The sequence below is a fragment of the Chiloscyllium plagiosum genome, chromosome 4 (genome assembly GCF_004010195.1).
Source record: "Chiloscyllium plagiosum isolate BGI_BamShark_2017 chromosome 4, ASM401019v2, whole genome shotgun sequence".
In the NCBI taxonomy this organism is placed as follows: Eukaryota; Metazoa; Chordata; class Chondrichthyes; order Orectolobiformes; family Hemiscylliidae; genus Chiloscyllium; species Chiloscyllium plagiosum.
The window spans coordinates 12,527,579-12,545,291 of record NC_057713.1 but is presented as its reverse complement, the minus strand read 5'-3'; the positions used below and the strand labels follow the sequence as shown (position 1 = coordinate 12,545,291).

At 38.6% G+C, this 17,713-nt stretch overlaps 1 protein-coding gene across 9 annotated transcripts in view; it reads right to left on the bottom strand.

Annotated features, from left to right (window-relative positions):
* The window catches only part of ldlrad4a (low density lipoprotein receptor class A domain containing 4a), a 241,127-nt gene that overhangs the window by 32,153 nt on the left and 191,261 nt on the right, over positions 1-17,713 (bottom strand). Inside the window, exon 1 of one of the 9 annotated variants that reach the window (XM_043687720.1) lies at positions 2,782-5,493. The exons of 7 other annotated variants lie outside the window; for them this stretch is intronic. Coding sequence is in view for 1 of the 2 variants with exons in the window: in XM_043687714.1 (XP_043543649.1) it covers positions 2,262-2,358 (97 nt within the window). In the remaining variant the exon portion in view is untranslated. Of the gene's footprint in view, positions 1-2,261; positions 2,727-2,781; positions 5,494-17,713 lie in introns of those variants that run through there. One more of the 9 variants, XM_043687714.1, reaches the window with a different exon arrangement.

Sequence of the window (17,713 nt, the reverse complement as noted above, 5' to 3'; positions counted from 1 at the left end):
TTTTTTCTTTTAGTGGCAATAAAAATGGCTTGTATTCCATGGCCGAAATTAAAAGTATTACATTGCTTTAATGCAAACCAGAACACAAGGCACAATGTTTGAAATTAGCATTCAGAACAGGTATTAAGCATTTCTTCATGCAAAAAGTCAACAACTGAAAAAGTCTCCCAGTTGTATAAAAATGCTTTGACTTCAAGATATAGTTTGATGAAATGATGAGGGAAATGTAAGCTTTATTTTTAAAAAATTGAGTGATAAGTCAAGCTACCTTCAACTAAACTCACTTATGAGCATGATCAAAATTAGCATCTTAAAACTGTTCAAACACAAATCTATTAAAACAATACTTGATATAGTCCCATTTTTAGTGTCTCAAACCGAAATAACTAAATTAAGATCTTTTGTGCCTGCAATATAGGGAAAACATTTAATCTGAGATGCACTTGGTTTCAGACCCTGAGGTCAAAAGACAGCGTGCTAACCTGGTGCATCATCCAATCATACTATGTAGCTTAATTTAAAAAGCAATTTTTGCCAACAGATTATATCAAGAAAACAACATTAACTCTTAGCAGTTGATCAAATAAATGGAATTCAGCAAAGAAAAAATAACGTGCAGCACTCCAACAAATTTGCTTAGGGATGAAAAAGACATGTTTTAAATGCTTGCTCTTAATTAAAAATGCATTTAGGAGTATTCAGTGCTTTGACTTTACATTATAAATATCAAACCTGATATTTTGAATTGGAAAACAAAATGATTACAAGTACAAAAAGAGAATACATTTCACTACATTAAAGGAACACCATAGCAACAATATGCTCAAACTAATAACATGCTTAAATGAAGTTATTCATCTCACACAAACAAAAAATGTGGTTGCTCAATCAAATGAGCATTCATATGTTTTTGTAGTAATTATCTAATTTCAAAAGCTGAAACTCATGGGAAAATGCAGTTATATTTGATATTTCACTGTATGCAAATAAATAACCAAGAGATATAATAAACAGAAATATTTATTTACTCTGAAAATGGAGATGCAGTGGGAGGATCTCTTTAGTTTTATTTAGGCTGTGCTACTATAATATGTGCAGCCCCAGAAGGCTGATGCATTGGCTAGACAATCAGGTATTAGCTATTCAAGATGTCTGGAAAATCTAATTGTGTTAGTCACTATTATGTGCCAAGGCATTGCAAGGCTCATTTTTATTCCACCCACAAGGCTGTGCTTGTATTAGTCTTCAAGTGGCTGGCATATTTATCATCTCAATGTGCCTAAGATAAGCAATTCCACTTTATCTATAGCATTTCAACAGGGAGTGCAATGACAGGATAAACATAACCCTAACAGCTCATGCAGGCATGAAATCTTGAAATCTATCAGCTCTGCATAAAACATAGTTTCACTCGACTTCTGAGAAGCTGCTGCTGGGCTGATTTTTTTTCAGTATCTAAGGATTCTTGATTAAAAGGATGCTGATATTAACCTATTTGCACTATTACATGTTACTAACTAGATTGAAATATCCAATCAAATACAATTAAAATGACAAAACTGAGTGAGCCATAATTTAAATAGACATGTAATAACAAGGTGCCTGTCACCTGAGTTGATGGACAATGCTGAATTGCTTTAAATGTATTATTCCTTTAAAATTGAGACAGCAGTGGATTTTAGAAGAAGCAGGGCCATTTATTTACTGCACTAGATCGTTGGATGAAACAAAATCTCAATTTGAGTAAATAGTTACAACATATTGTTCCAGTTCCTTTTGGTAATAATTTCAATGTGCTAAAATACAATTTATAACAAACTGTGAATTGTAAAAAGTTTTCCAAACAGCTTAAAAAGAATGATACTTGCATAATTTGTGTGCCATTAATAAAGCTTTTCAATCAGACCTTTGTGAGTAACAGAAAGATAACTATTGAACTGTAATCAAAAGATTATGTGGCAAAATAGCCTTCATAACAATCAGAACAATATGCCCACAAGTCTTTTAATCATAGTATTATTAAAAGCAGAAGGAGACCATTTAACTCATCAGGCTGAATTTCTCCAGTCCCTGAATGATAAGGCAATTGCAAGTTAGTTGGAAAAATTATATCTTCAACACTTAGATGTGAAACTTGCTGATAAGCGGACTACAGTTTTTGCATGCACTCACAGTTTATTAGCACTTAAACACGCTCTACTTATATACAGTTTGCTATTCCCCCATATCTTGGAGAGAAACAGACAGCAAAAATTCCTGACCTGAAAGTTTGAGCAGGAAACCTGGTGGTTCCAGCTTGCCACTCGACCCAGCCTTCATCTTGGCTAGCAGTCCCCAACATCTCAAGGTACACTGCATGGAAAGTGACCACCTGCATTCCAACTCCCTTCTGGCCCATACAAGTTGGCAATGGTTTCACAATAGCCCCACCAGATCATTATTACACATTTTTGACAATCTTGGAATATAGTTCACCACTTCAATACTAGACAATGTAAGGCAACACCTTACATTGCAATGCTGCATAGGGACAGACACCATCTCATACACTGGAACAAGGTGCATCTCAGGGCTCTTAGTTTTCTGTCTTAGTGCTCATTCACTCACTCTCTGTCTACATGGATAATCACAGCATCTCTGCCTTGCCTTGTCTTCACATGCATTGCTGCCTCATTCAGAACTTACATCATACCCCTCTTTTGCCTTGCTTCTTAACACAGACACAAAGTAGGGCAGCTTATCATGTTTGCTAGCAGTGATTGGTCAATGGCGTGGACTTACAGTTTTATGACAGAGACCTGTAAAGATGATCCCATTTGACATCTTCAAAAAATTAACTGCAAAAACCATCATCTATGTTGTGGAACAATGCATAATAAAACAATAAGTAATCTGGTCAGTTTTGTAATTTTCTTTTATTTATCCTCAACTGCATTTGTTTGGCTCTCTGTATTTCTTTTGTGTGAAAAGGACTGAAAACAGCATTTTACTCTGCTAAAGTTATTGTACTTTCAATAAATTGCCAAGTCTTTTGTTTAAGATACAAACTAGTGCCTGGAACTATTTGCAGAGTTTGGGATTGGTTATTCAAAATATGGTTAGGAAACGTAAGGGTTCATTTTGAGGGTCTTTGAGGGTTTTAATTTTATTGTGTTGCAAATACAAAGATAGAAAGACTGATTTGGTTTGCTCTCTGTCTCTGTGTCATTACATAATTGGGGCTGCAAATCCTGGATCTTGAAACACAACAATGTAGGTTTAGAATTGGATGTTGGTGTTTAGAGTGGTTAACCAGATGCTAGGTTTGTATTCTGTCTTAAGATGGCACTGGAAATGGTTAAACGCTTTTTGAAAGTGTCAGAAGTTTCCCTGTATGGTTGTAGTGTACGACTAAAGGAAACTAGCAGAGTCAGCCAGCAGACCGGAAATAAATTTGTCAGAGCAAGCTAAGAAGGCAGACCTTATTGCTTTAATAATGAAACAGTTAGGTTTAATGAAAATAAAGAGGACAGCTCATGCAGGCAGTACATTGGAGGTATCAGTGAACCTTGAGTTGCAGTTCCGGCAAATGGAAAAGAAAAAAAAATGGAATTCCAGAGAGAATTAGAGCTTAAAAAAACTGGAATTCAAAAAGAGCAGAAAGAAAAAAAAAGAGGAAAAAGAGAAAGACGGAGTAGAAAGAAGGGAGGAAAAAGAGAGAGAGCAAGAATTTAAATAAGAAATGATGCAGCTTAGGCAAATCAAACTGAAGGTTTGGGAAAACTTGGAAAACAAAACTGCTAGACATTTAGGGTTGTGCAGGCTTACCAAAATTTGAAGAGAAGGATGTGTTTTTTTTTGAGAAGATAGCAATACACATGAAGTTCTCTGCAATGTGCATATTTTATCAAAATGTTTTACATAATCTTAGGTCAATAACCTTTGATTAATTTGTGAAGAAAGCAAACCAAGATAGTATGGTCTGCAGAATGTCAGGCAGCTTTTGAAAGACTAAAAGCAATTTTAACAAATTAACCTGTATTATAGTACCTAACTTTAACAAATCATTTAAATTAACAGTGAATGGAAGTGTTTTCGGGACCGGAACAGTTCTCTGACACGATGACGAGGCTGAAATAGAGAAGTTTGTGGCTTACTTTTGAAAAAATTGAACCAAAATCAGAAATAGTACTTGACTATCAAAGCACTGGTGATATTAGCAGCACTTCAACATTCTAAATTTATGTTCAACAATTTTAAACTGCAGTTTTCCTGCTCATAATACCTTGGTTTTCATTAATAAACTTAAAAATAAGACTCCAAGATTGTTCAGATGGAGTTTAGATCTGTTTAACAGAAAGATTGTAGATATTTCTGGAAAGGAAAATCTAATTGCTGACGCCTAATCCTGAATGTACACAGTTGTGAATTTAAGAACATGACCAAACTAGTTGAATAGTGATTAAGAATCTGGTGGGACGAAGCTTTAATACTGAGTTTTGTGTTTTGTTTGTTGTTAAAGTGTTGCTAATATTGTCATTAAATGTATTTTTTAAAAATGGTGTTTCATCCTTTGAGGGTAAAAGTATGTTAGAGTCCTCATTGATTTTTCATTATTTTTGTTTTTATTCTTCAATCAAATTATGGTTTGGAGTTGTGAACTGAGAAACAGTTGGATCAAGTCTGAGGGTCTTTGAAGGTGTTAATTTTACTGTGTTGCAAGTACAGAGGTAGAAAGGCTGATTTGGTTTGGCTGTCTATCTTGTGTCATAACAACATAAATGAGTCAGGTTTGGTCACTCATCAGTCAGGGCTGTCCTTTCAAGTGAGTCAGGGGATTGTATCATGGTCAATCTTGAAAAGCGACAAGATTTTATTCTATCCTGGATATCAGGAAAAGTGTAGCATTCCCTCAGATAGGTTAAACATAGTGTGGCCCTTGATTCTTGTAGCTACAGTTACAAAATTAATCAACCAGATAGGTGATGATATAAAGTGGCAATCGATTAATGAATGTGAGCTTCTATTTGCAATGATGTATCATCAGTGCTACCTCTCAGAACCCTTTCTACCGTGACGAGCTATTCATGGCTCATGTGATTGATCTGGTACCAAGATAAGGGAGTTTAGCTATGTACAAATGTTGAAGGAGTTGGGATTGCTCACTTTAGAGAGGAGCCAAAGTTATAGGGGCTTTGATAAAGCAAGTAGAGAAAAAGTGATTTGACTGGTAAATGGGATAATTTAAATAATTGACAAAAGAATGAGAGGGAAATGTTTTTAAAAAATTAATATTTGAAGGACACTTTTTGAAGGAAAGGTAATATCAGACTGGCTTTAACTTCTAAAAGACAATTGGATATGTACTTGAAGAGAACTATCGTGCAGGGTTTTGGGAAAAAGCATGAGTGTAGATCTAAGTTCTTCAGAATGCCAACATAGGACTAGCACATTGAATGGATTTGTGCTCTGCTCTAAGATACTATGCTTCTGATAAGGACTGCTGGAGTAACTGATAAAACAATTTTAAAAAATGAGTCATCAACGTTCAATATTAACTCTGTTTCTTGCCACAGAAACAGAGTTAATATTGAAGGTTGATGACTCATGTGTGCTGTGCTATTCCAGTACTTTGTATCTTTATTTAAGGATTCCAGCATCACAAGTATTTTGTTTTCACTTCAAAAGTATTGAATTGGTTATAGAGCACTTCGGGATTTCCTAGGTCTTGATAGATGGCCCTTCAGCCCATCAAGTCTGGACTGCCAAAGCCAAATCACCTTCTAGCACTTGGCCCATTGTGACATTTCAACTGCTCCTCCAAGTACTTTTAAAAGATTGAGATTTCCTACCTCAACTGCCATCCCAGGCAGTGCATTCCAGAGCTTTACTACTCTCTGGGTGAAAAGAATTTTCCTAAGCTTCCCTGTAAATCTCCTGTTTTTCACTTCAAAATTATGCTACCTTGTTCTTGACCCTTTGACTAAGGAAAACAGCTGCTTTCTTTTACCCTGTTCATGTCTCTCACAATCTTATACATATCTACTACGTCCTCCCTCAACCTTCTCTGCACCAAAGAAAATAACCTGAGATTATCAAGCCTCTCTTCAGAGCTGAAATGCCCTATCCCAGACAACACACGGTAACTCTTAGACATATGTGCAAGTTATTTCTTTTACTGTTTAGTAGATTTGTTTGGCAATGTAATTAGTTGAATAAAGGACGAGATTTTTGAATAGCAAATCTGTGAAAAAAGATGATATAACATGAGTAAGCTAAAGTGCAATGCTGAGGATTCTCTAGAGATTATCTCAAGATTGAGTGAGCAAAGACATACTGAGATCAACAGTGTGATCAATTACCTGTAAGAATTTCCTTAGTAAGTTGAAACTGAGAAAAATATACCAAGTATAAACATATGACTTTTCCAAAAGTTTGTAAGTAAGCATATGGCAAGTGCTTTTCTCCTAACTATGTCAGTGCATACTGAGATAAGGAACATGGAAAGAGGGAATGAGCTTCTGTTTTCTTACAAATTACATCTACACCAAATTATTGTTATTCATAAAGGCACAGACTTTCAGCAGATAACAAAAAGCTTGGATATCACTCATTTATGACTCTCCTATGTATCATGAAGGACCATGTAATCAGACAAGTTAATGAGAAAGAAAAGTTTGGGTCTGGGGTGAACATCATTAGTGTGTGGATCTGCAGTTGCAAATCAGCTGATAGCAAGGTGCAAATTTATGATATATGATCAGTCAGAAATGGCCATGACCTGATATCTCTGACCTTATAAGGTGAACAGGCAAGGTCTTTTCCCAGGATAGGGAAGTCCAAAACTAAAGGGCACAAGTTTAAGGTGTGAGGAGAAAGATTTAGAAGCAACCTCAGGGGTAACATTTTCACACAGTGTGTGATGTATGTATGCAACAAGCTATCAGAGAAAGTGGTAGAGGAAGATACAATTACAACATTTAGCTTACATTTGTACAGGTACATGATAGACAAGGTTTGAAGGGATATAGGCCAAATGCAGGCAAATGGGACTGGTTTATAGCAGGTCTTGAGAAGATTTATAGCTCAGGTTGAGCTTCTGGATGTAGATTTGCTCGCTGAGCTGGAAGGTTTATTTCCAGATTTTTCGTCATCCTCCTAGGTAACACCTTCAGTGGGCCTCCAGGCAAAGCACTGCTGATAATTCCTGCTTTCTATTTATATGTTTGGATTTCTTTGGGTTGGTGATGTTATTTCTTGTGGTGATGTCATTTTCTCTGGTGATGTCATTTCCAGTGGTGAAGTCACTTCCTGTTATTTTTCTCAGGGGGTGGTAGATGGGGTCTAACTCGATGTGCTTGTTGATAGAGATCTGGTTGGAATGTTATCTTCTAGGAATTCTCGTGCGTGTCTTAGGATGAATATGTTGTCCTTCCTTATCTGTATGTAAGGATACTAGTGAGAGAGGGTCATTTCGTTTTGTGGCTAGTTGGTGTTCATGTATCCTGGTGGATAGTTTTCTGCCTGTGCAGTGTTTGTTACAGTCCTTGCATGATATTTTGTAAATGAGATTAGTTTTGCTCATTGTCTGTATAGGGTCTTTCACATTCATTAGCTGCTGTTTTAGTGTGTTGGTGGGTTTGTAGGCTACCATGATGCAAAGGGGTCTGAATAGTCTGGCAGTCATTTCCGAGATATCTTTGATGTAGGGGAGAGTGGTTAGGGTTTCTGGACATGTTTGTCTGCTTGTTTGGGTGTGTTGCTGAGAAATCAGCAGACTGTGTTCATTAAGTACCCATTCTTTTTGAATACACAATATAGGTGATTTTCCTCTTCTCTGCGTAGTTCTTCTGTGCTGCAGTGTGTGTTGGCTCATTGAAATAATGTTCTGATGCAGCTTCATTTGTGGAAGCAGGGATGATTGCTTCTGTAGTTCAATATTTGGTCCATATGTGTTGTTTTCCTGTAGATGCTGATTTGAAGTTCCCCATTAGCTGTTCACTCTACTGTGACATCTAGGAATGGCAGTTTGTTGTTGTTTTCTTCCTCTTTAGTGAATTTTATGCCAGTAAGGGTATTATTGATGGTTTTGAAGGTTTCCTCTGATTTGTTTCATTTAGTGATAACAAAGGTGTCATCCACATAGCGGACCCAAAGTTTGGGTTGGATGGTTGGCAGAGCTGTTCGTTCGAGTATCTGCATTACTGCTCAGAACCCTGATATCGCAGATCCCACGGATGTTCCATTGGTTTGTCTGTAGGTTTTGTTGTTGAACAAACTTTGGGTCCGCTATGTGGATGACATCTTTGTCACCACTAAACAAAACAAATTAGAGGAAACTTTCAAGACCATCAATAATACCCTTACTGGCATAAAATTCACTAAAGAGGAGGAAATCAACAACAAACTGCCATTCCTGGATGTCACGTAGAGTGAACAGCTAATGGGGAATTTCAAACCAGCGTCTACAGGAAAACAACACATACGGTCAAATATTGAACTACAGAAGCAATTATCCCTGCTTCCACAAATGAAGCTGCATCAGAACATTATTTCAATGAGCCAACACACACTGCAGCACAGAAGAACTACGCAGAGAAGAGGAAATTCACCTATACTGTGTATTCAAAAAGAATGGGTACCCAATGAACACTGTCTGTCGATTTCTCAGCAACAAACCCAAACAAGCAGACAAAGCACATCTAGAAACCCTACCACTCTCCCCTACATCAAAGACATCTCGGAAATGACTGCCAGACTATTCAGACCCCTTTGCATCATGGCAGCCCACAAACCCACCAACACACTAAAACAGCAGCTAATGAACGTGAAAGACCCTATACAGACAATGAGCAAAATTAATCTCATTTACAAAATACCATGCAAGGACTGTAACAAACACTGCATTGGACAAACACACAGAAAACTAGCCACCAGGATACATGAACACTAACTAGCCACAAAATGACATGACCTTCTCTCACTAGTATATACAGTTAAGGAAGGACACCACTTCGGGTGGGACAACACATCCATCCTAGAACAAGCCAAACAAAGACACACAGGAGAATTCCTAGAAGCATGGCATTCCAACCGGAACTCTTATCAACTAACACATTGAGTTAGACCCCATCTATCACCCCTTGAGAAAAATAACAGGAAATGACTTCACCACAAGAAATGACATCACCAACCCAAAGAAACCCAAACATATAAATAGAAAGCAGGAATTATCAGCAGTGCTTTGCCTGGAGGCCCACTGAAGATGTTACCTAGTAGGGTGACGAAACATCTAGAAATGAACCTTCCAGCTCAGCGAGCAAACCTACATCCGGGATTATTTCAATTTAGGAACTCCAGTCGGCACGGATGAGTTGGGCCAAAGGACCTATTTGCCTCTATGACTCTAAACAACCCCTTGAGTTTGCTGAGACATTCAATATCATTACTTTTTTTAAACTCAATCATGTGATATGAATGTGCTGGTGGGCCAGCATTTATCACCCATTCTTAGTTGGCCTTGAGAAAGGGATGGCAAGCTGTCATCTTCAATTGCTGCAGTCCATGTGCTGTAGGTAGACACACAATGCCCTTAGAGAGGAAATTTCATGATTTAAATCTAGCAACAATGAAGGAACAGATATATATATTTCCAAGTCAGGATGGTAATTGGCAGATTGTGGTGTTCCTATGGATCCTATGCTTTTGTCCTTCTAGATGAAAGTGGCCGTGGGCTTGGAAGGTGCTGTTTAAGGATCTTTGGTGAATTTCTGCAGTGTATGTTGTCAGCACTGTTGCTACTGAGCATTGGTGGTGGAAGGAATGGATGCTAGTCAATGAACTGCCTTTCCCTGGATGTTGTGAAACTTGAGTATTGTTGGAGCTACATTCAAATGGGGAGTATACCATTGTACCCCTGACTTTTCTTTGTAAATGGTGAACAGGCTTTGTGGAACCAGGATGTGTTTTTCTACCCTCTGACCTGCTCTTGTAGCCACTGAATGTATCCAATTGAGTTTCTGGTCAATGGTAACCTCAAGGATGTTTATGGTAGGGCATTCAGTGATGCTAATAACATTGAATGTTAGAGTTAGATGGTCTTTGTCTGGCATTTGTGTGGGGCAAATTTTACTTGTGGGCGGCACGGTGGCACAGTGGTTACCACTGCTGCCTCACAGCGCCGGAGACCCGGGTTCAGTTCCCGCCTCAGGCGACTGACTGTGTGGAGTTTGCACGTTCTCCCCGTGTTTGCGTGGGTTTCCTCCGGGTGCACCGGTTTCCTCCCACAGTCCAAAGATGTGCAGGTCAGGTGAATTGGTCATGCTAAATTGTCCGTAGTGTTAGGTAAGGCGTAAATGTAGGGGTATGGGTGGGTTGCGCTTCGGCGGGGCGGTGTGGACTTGTTAGGCCGAAGGGCCTGTTTCCACACTGTAAGTAATCTAATCTAAACTTGTCAGTCCAGGGCTGGATATTGTCCAGTTCTTGTTGCATTTAAACATGTTTCAGTTTCTGAGGAGTTGTAAATGGTGCCGAATATTCTGTAACTATTGGTGAACATCCCAAGTTCTGACCTTATGATGGAGGGAAGGCCATTGATGAAGCAGCTGATGATGGCTGGGCCGAGGTCACTACTGTGAGGAATACTTGCAGAACTGTCCTGGAGCTGGGATGACTGACCTCCAACAATCATAGCATCTTCCTATGCGTCAGCAAAACGTTTGCCCTCTGATTCGCATTAATTACAGTTTTCCTACTTGATTCCATACTTAGTGAAATGTGAAATTGATGTCAAGGACTGTCACTCACATTTGGATTTCAGGTCTTTTGTCTGTGTCTGAGTCAATGCTGTAATGAAGAGCTCTGGTGGAACCCAAACTGGGCAACAGTGAGGAGGTCATTGCTAACCAGGTGCTGCTTGATAACACTGTTAATAATACCTTCCATCACATTACTGATTATCAGGAGTATAATATTGATATGATAGTTGGCTGAGTTGGATTTGACCTGCATTTTGTATACAGGTATACCTCAGCAATTTTCCACATTGCCAGGTAGAAGGCCGTACTGTCGCTGTACTGGAAGAGCTTGGCAAGGCATGAGGCAAGTTCTGGAGGACAAATCTCAGTACTATTGTGCAATGTTCTCAGGGCCCATAGCCTTTCCAGTATTTAGTGTCACCAATAGTTAGATGCAATCAAATTGACTGAAGATGTGATGCTGGGTGTAGTTACTTTAGCGAGGTCAGTCAGTTGGACTGCATAGAATATGAGTTCCCTGACTGGGGCTGTTAATCTGGGAGACATGACTGACATAAAAGGGTGAATGTCAGGGATATTGGACCACTTGAATGCTGTGAGAGGCACTGCTATCGCCCAAGGTAATGCATTTGTAAATGAAGGGTGATTGGTGATGGCCTCTTAAGAGTTATTTCGGTGTTGAAGATCCTGAAGAAACCCACTTGCAGCAATCATTTTGAAGTTGGGGGTAATCAGAATCTTACATCATGCCTCTCTTTGGGAAGTCTGACTCATACGATCCTGCATCAAGGATTGGTCCCAGTGTGTGGAAAGAATGTGTTGTTTTTCTGAGCAAACAATATTGTGACATTTGAAAAATGTAGAGCTGTAGGTTTTTCTGTCATTGGGAGCCTAACTTTTCCTGAGGCACCAGATACTAAAACCTTTCAAGAATTGATTGATGTGGGTAAGGAATATTATGACCAGATACCTCCTTTAATTCTGAGACACTATTGTTTTTACTTGGCAATTCAGAACTAGGGGAATCAATATGGGGGGTTTTGACTAAGTTTAGAGGATTGGAAGAGTTTGTGACTTTGATTTAACCTTTAATGAGACTGTTGGAGACTGTCAAGTATGCAGGCTTAAATGATGTGACTATGCAAAAATGCCTTCTGGTTGAAGCTCAACTGGACTTCAAACTGGCACTGCAACTGGCTTTATCATTGAAAAATGCGGCAAATGAAGCATGTGAATTGCAAGGTATTCCAATAGGAGCGGCCACCCTCACCAGTCCGCCTGGCCTTGGGAACATTACTTGTGTGTAGGCAATTGCATAGCCTCACTCTGGAAACATTCTGATAAGAGTAATTCTAGGTCTGCTCACAGTAAAACCCAAAAACAAAGCCGAGTCTCGGCCAAACAATTACAATTTTCTTTAGAATCCTGCCAGTTAAGACTTTGTAATTGTTGTCGATTTACAGATTGAGGATAGCAACAGAGACCTAGTGGACTTCAATGGAGTAAGTTAACTCGTAGGCTGGTATCCAGGGGAAGTGTCCAGGTGTGGCCGTATCAATGCTCACAGTACCACTTTTTACTAAATTTTACTCTGGACTCCGGCCCTTACATTTGTGCAAGGCTTCAGCTAGACTGAGAATCAATACCAGGGAACCTTTGCAGATTAAGGGTACTACCTCTGTTCTGAAGAGAAAATGAGGTCTGCAGATGCTGGAGATCAGAGATGGAAATGTGTTGCTGGAGAAGCGCAGCATGTCAGGCAGCATCTAGGGAACAGGAGAATCGACGTTTCGGGCATTAGCCCTTCTTCAGGAATAGGCCCTGAAGAAGGGCTAATGCCCGAAACGTCGATTCTCCTGTTCCCTAGATGCTGCCTGACCTGCTGCGCTTCTCCAGCAACACATTTCCATCTACTACCTCTGTTCTGGTCTGTTATAATAGACAGTTAGTTTGGTTATCAGGATTGCAGTAGAAAGATCAGGCCCAAGCTCAATGGGGCAAAATTGATTGCAAGAGATTCATCCAGATTGGCCCAACATTTTTTGATTAGAAAATGACGGCCTGATTGAAGTCCTAATTATATACCCAGAACTGTTCCAGGAAGGTCTAAGGACTATCAGAGAACACAGATTTAAAATAATTGTCAAAGTGACTAGGAGGAAATGAGGAGAACCTTTCCATGTCAAAGATAGTTTAAATGAAGAACATTATCCAAATGGAAACTTGAAGCAAATTCATAAAAAAATTTTAAAAAGCAATTGGACATGTACTAGAAGAAGACAAATGTGCAGGATTGTGAGAGAAAAAACACTGCTTTTTGGGATAAATTGGCTAACAATTTCAAAGAGCTGGAAAAGGCATGGAGGACTCCTTATGTGTTGAATGATTCTGTTTGTTAATTTCATGTCACTAAACTTCTTTTGTGATCTTGTTCTGATATTGCTTAGATTTGACTAAAATATTTGCTTTAAATTGAACAGCATGAACTATAATCACAAAAGATACCCTCATGACACTGAAACAATATCATAAAGTTTAATGTTGTCACTGGGAATCTTTAGTAAGCCAACAATCACTAGGATTTATACAGATATATAAGGACAACTTGTATGTGTCAGAAGCTTTTTAGACATGTCAGAAATAGCATGAAACGTAAAGATATTTCAATATTTAGATTTATGTCATCCCACACTTTTAACAGTCACAAATGCACATTATCTCACATTTTTATATATTCAGAAATGCAGATTAATATTTAACATTTAGAATAAAATGCAATAGATTTATTGAGAATTCAATTAATGAATGAGGATAATATAACATCTCATTTTTGTTTCTAGATCACTAAAAACTATATCTTTATATTGTTCAAATAATTGTTTAAGTACACAAATTAATATTTGGCCTGAAGAAAATTCTCCTTTGCAAATTCAATCCTACCTCATAATACCACTGTCTTGAATTACCTGTTTCCAAGCACTCTTTAATCCCCAACAAAGCCTGAGAATTACAGCTATTCAGACATGTCTAGACTCCTTATATTTCCAATTTTGAGGTCAATTATTCAACACAAATGTAGTTAGGCTGTCAAAACAAGATCAGACCAGCTTAGGCTGAAACAGAAACTAAAGAAATACTCACATCTTTGAATTAAGCTGCTTCAAACTGAATTATAGCTGTTTATGGACAAGAATGACAATGCATTTTCTTATGGACCAGACTAAACCCCCGAAAATATATTAGGAGGATAGCCTAGACCCTAACGTTTTCTTTATTTTAAAGCCAAGTGCCAGACGCTGCGTTCTGGATGCACTTCAAATGGTCAAACTACCAACCTTTTTATTCATACATTATAGTTAAAATACAACAAAAGAAAGAAGAAATTAGATTAGCTTAACTCCATTTGGAAACAGAATTATATGATATTTAACTACTAAACAATAACTATTTCAATATATTAACATTCTATAAATCCACCCTCGGCAAAGGCAAATTCAGTAAAATAGATCGTCTCATATACAATTCTCCAATCCAGGGTGAAAACTTTCAAGAGAAAACCCCAAGGCCTCACAAACTGTTTACTTTGTTGGCAGTGAGTTGAGCTATAGGCGCGTCTGTCTCAACCTTCCTTCCTGGAAGAAACTAGGTCAAAATACACCTCTTAAAGCCATAGCATTGCCACAATTCAAACAGGGCAATGACTCAACTTGGGAGAGTGGAAGTCATTTGGAAAGTCATATTTCCCATGTGCACCTGTGACAAACTCCATTCATTATTTTATTCCCAGCAGTTTAATTCTCTGAAGCTGCAGTATTTTGCAAATAATTTACTTTTACAACTTCACTTTAATTTTATATTGCAAAAGCAAACAGAATACACTTTTGTGGTTTCCTGGTGACTGAATAACAGTGGCAAGAAAATTAATATAATAGTGCCTAAATTTTAAAAAGTCTTAGTAGGTATAATTGGAAATGTAAATACTGTAGATATACAATATATCCATTAGACAAATTAAATTATTCAAGTGACCTGTAAATTGCATTACAAAATCAATAAGAAAATATCTACTGTACTCAATATAACTTTGGATGCCCTTAGTACCCCATTTCATCTGCAACTGACCTTTAGTACATCAACCACTCCCCAGGTAGCTAATAACTGCTCAGCTACATGTTTTAAGTACCTGGAACAGAACACTACGTTATCCTGCCAAGTTGTGTCTACAACACACTGTACTCCACATTTACAATTTGTATCAACATTTCACAGTGTCAAATTCCCTACCAATCGTTTTCCCTGCTACACAAACCAACTGTTCATGCCAAATATGTTCATGAAAGCTGAATTAATTTTGGAGAAGATTTTTGCAAAAGTAAACTAAAAATAACACGCAAAACACTTAGATTACAATTTTATCCTATCAAAGTAATCTGGAGTAGAAATTTAGCAACCAAATGTTTAAGATAAAATCTTTTGCTACTTCAAACTTTAACTAACTGAAAAACCTGATTTACTAAAGTGTTCCCCAACCAATAAGCTAGCAGCTGTGGTGACTGTAATGACACCATTCAGGTGGACATCACAGAACCTGAGTTTCCTGAATGGGCTATTAATCTAAAGGAAGTCAAGGGGTATATATTCTATGATTAACCTGTGCCAGTTCGAAAGTCCTGGAGGGCCCTCAGCTACCCAATGGACGAGGATATTTTTCCTTGCACAGAAAGAGAGAACGGAGAATAGTTTCCTCCCATGCAAATCCAGGGAGGGCAGATTTGAAAAGCCCAGGAGAAGAGACACTGGATCAAATCTCTGTTCCCAGGATTTCTGTCAGAGCATTCGTTACTCTGTCCCAATATTTGCAGATCTTGTGACATGTCCATAAACAGTGCGTGAGAGTGGTCACTTCTATTTTACATTTCGGACACACTGGGGATGTTCTTACTCTAAATGTTGCCAGTTGTTCCGGTGCTATATGAGCCCCATGGAGTATCTTTAATTGAATAGCTTGAGTTCTATTACAAATAGAGATCTTTCTGGCATTTTCCCAGATATCCTCCCACATTTCTGAAGGGATTTCTAACCCCAATTCCTGGTTCCATGTTCTAAACGGTCATTCCATGTCTTTCGATACCTCGTTATGTAATGAGTAATAAAGAGTACTGACCGAGGGTGGACCCATTGGCCATAGCACTCTTCTCTCCCTATCCGATTTGTAGGGATTGTCTGATAATGTGGTCTTCTGTATATAATCTCGTATTTGGAAATACTGAAAAAGGTCTCCATTAGGCAGTCTGAACTTCTGGTGCAGTTGCTCAAAAGACATCATAACCTCCCCATCGAACAGGTCCCCTATGCAAGAGACACCTCTGGACCTCCAGGTTTTAAGTGTTGCATCTGTCAGCCCTCTGAAAACCCCATGCTCCCACTATAGGAGTATAAGGAGAGGTTTTTTGTAAATTACCCTCATCTTGCCACATTTTCCTCCAGGCTTTAATTGTATTTAATACAATAGGGTTTTTACAATAGTCCATAATAGCTCTCATCTTATCTAAAAATAAAAGATTGATGAGGGTCATTTTGCTTGGGAGGTCTCGATGTCAAACCAAATTGATTGTGGGTCACAAGAGACCCAATCAACTACATAGCCTAATAGAGAGCTCAACTGATACCTCCTAAAGTCTGGAAAATCCAAACCTCCCCCTGCTTGTGGAAGCTGCAGCTTCTCTAATTTGATAAGGGGATGTCTATGATTCCAAATAAAGGAACTAAGCTAGCCGTGTAGTTTATGTAACATCAGTCTCGGCAACATCAAAGGGAGCATTCTCATTGGATATAAGAGACGAGGCAGAAAATTCAGTTTAACTAGAGCTACTCTACCTAATCAGGATACTGGGAGATCTCCCCAACGTTGAAGGTCCTGCCTTATTTTCTCTAGTAGGTGTACAAAATTGGCTTTATACAGCTGACCAAATACTGGGGTGATAAAAATACCTAAATATAGAAAACCCTCCAGTGACCACCGAAAGGGAAAACAAGCTCCGTCCGATAAACTGGATATACTGGCGAGACCACCCAACGGCATGGCCTCCGATTTCGTAATATTGATTTTGTAGCCTGAGAACATACTAAATAGATTAATTACTTGAATTAAGCGGGGTACGGATATCAGAGGATTACTTAAGAACAGGAGGACATCATCTGCATAGAGATGTTTACCTGAACCCTCGGAGCCACTATGTTAGAGTCGGTTCGCATAGCTTCCGCTAGTGGTTCAATTATTAGGGTGAATAATAACGGTGAGAGAGGACATCCCTGACAACAGACCCTACCCACACTGAAGCTTTCTGAACCTAAACCATTGGTAATCACGGCTGCTTTGGGGTCATTGTATAATATTGAGACCCATTTAGAAAATACCTCTCCAACACCAAACCTTTCCAGTGTGTAAAAAAGATATGAACATTCAACCCGGTCAAATGCTTTTTCTGCATCCAAGGAGACAACTATCCCCGGTAATTTTTCCTGTTGACAGGCTTGTATCATATTTAAGACCCTTCTAATGTTGTTAGATGATCTACAGCTCTTGATAAACCCCATCTGATCTTCTTTTATGATATATGGTAAGACCCTCTCCAATCTTAATGCTAACATTTTAGAAAGGATTTTAAAATCTACATTTAGCAAGGATATTGGTCTATATGATGAGCAATCTTCTGGGGCATTTCCTTTTTTAAGAATGAGAGAAATATTTGCTTCTCTCAACGAAGGCGGGAGGCAGCCCTGACTATGTGAGTAATTACACATGTCTATAAGTGGACCAGCCAGTTCCCCTATGAATTCTTTATAAAATTCAACCTGGAATCCATCTGGTCCAGGAGCTTTGCCACTCTGAAGCTGTCTAATTGCGTTGAGTACTTCCTGGGTTACCAGGGGAGCATTCAGGATCGACACCTGCTCCATCTTCTTAGTTCTATCCT